At 53.7% G+C, this 1,478-nt stretch overlaps 1 protein-coding gene across 1 annotated transcript in view; it reads left to right on the plus strand.

Annotated features, from left to right (window-relative positions):
* Positions 1-103: 103 nt before the first annotated feature.
* The window catches only part of PPTG_23000 (hypothetical protein), a gene marked incomplete at both ends in the record, with an annotated part of 6,314 nt that continues 4,939 nt past the window's right edge, over positions 104-1,478 (plus strand). The window contains 2 exons of the mRNA XM_008907839.1: positions 104-442; positions 520-1,457. Coding sequence (XP_008906087.1) covers positions 104-442; positions 520-1,457 — 1,277 coding nt within the window. The remainder of the gene's footprint in view (positions 443-519; positions 1,458-1,478) is intronic.

Here is a 1,478-nt window from a genome sequence, read left to right on the forward strand (position 1 = left end):
AGGCTCATGAAATCTACAAGCAGCCGCTGGAGCGATTCTCGTTCATTCTATAAATTTTCAGAAGACCAAGATTCGTACCAGTACCAGCCTGCAAGCCGAGCCCATGAAGTGCGCGGATCCTGACTGCACGTGCGCGGATCTCACCACGACTGATCCATGTATCGTTTGTGAACGTGGTGTTCACCACATCTGCAGTAATGAGCTCTATGACTCCGGGAAGTGGTCGGAGCGTTTTTGCAGTGCGGCGTGCGTGTACCAGTGGAAGACGCTGACATCGCCTCCATCATCGGCTGCGGATAGTGACATTGAGCCGCGGGAATCTCTGGGCCAGCCAAGCCAGGTGTCGCAACTGTCAGTCTCACAGGAGGCATTTCTTCCAACAACGCAAGCAGCCACGACACCATCAGTGACGGACTTGACTGAAGCGAGAATATTTTCTCCCGTTTCTTCATCCACTCGTCGCCCTCGTCTGGATTGGATGCCTTTGGCATCCCCCTCGGGGTTGTTCATTACCGCCAGGAGAATTGCCGTCACGAAGTGTGGGATGTTGCTTATCGTCTGGCAACACCGTTCGTGAAGACACGTGGTCGCGACAAGGCGTCATTCAGCCATGTCTGTCTCTTGTGTGCTCAGGAGTTGACTTGCCAGCCTTACGCATCGGCTAGAGCATGGGAAGGCGCTCTGCACCGCTGGACCAACACGTCCAACGCGAAGGCGCACATGGTGGCCGCTCACGAAGACCACCAGCTTGGACAAGCTGAGGCAAGCGCAAGGTTGCAAGCTGCTACTCGTAACATTGACGAAGCCACTGATCATGCCAGTAACCCCAAGCGATCACTTTCGCCGGCTGAGAATGATCGCGCGGTTAAACGACGTGGAACACTCCAGAAGTTGTGGGCCCCCACCCAACGAGATATCAGCGTCTACATTGCACACTGGTTGATCAGTTCGGGGCTAGCTTACAACACGGTTGCGAGTGAAGGCTTCAAGCTTTTGGTTCAGCGATTGACCGGTAACCTTGGAGCTACGATACTAGTTGCATCGACGTTCCGAGACCTACTGACTGGGGTATGGTTCAAGTACTGTAATAAGACAGGTGGCTTCTTCCAGCGAGAGCTCAAGGCAGCTTATGGCACATTCCTAAATCTGCACCACGACGGATGGACCACCGGAAACGGCAAGGTCGGTGTGCTCGGGGCGACCGCTTCGTTCATCGACAAGACTTGGAATCACTGTGAGATTGCTCTCCTACTCACTGTTGGAAACCCATCGCATGCAGCTACAGACATGCAGCGGGTGATCTGCTCGCGTATTCGCGATCTGTACGATGTTGACATCTCCGCGATGACTCAATTTACGGTATCGGATACCACTGCAAGTGCTAGAAAGACCTCCAAGCTGTTCGAGGACTCGATTGTCACCAACTGTACGATGCACGTGTTGAACTTGTCTTTGCAGTACGCGATTGGAATGAGGGA

Source organism: Phytophthora parasitica (assembly GCF_000247585.1).
Source record: "Phytophthora parasitica INRA-310 unplaced genomic scaffold supercont2.28, whole genome shotgun sequence".
NCBI lineage: Eukaryota > Oomycota > Peronosporomycetes > Peronosporales > Peronosporaceae > Phytophthora > Phytophthora nicotianae.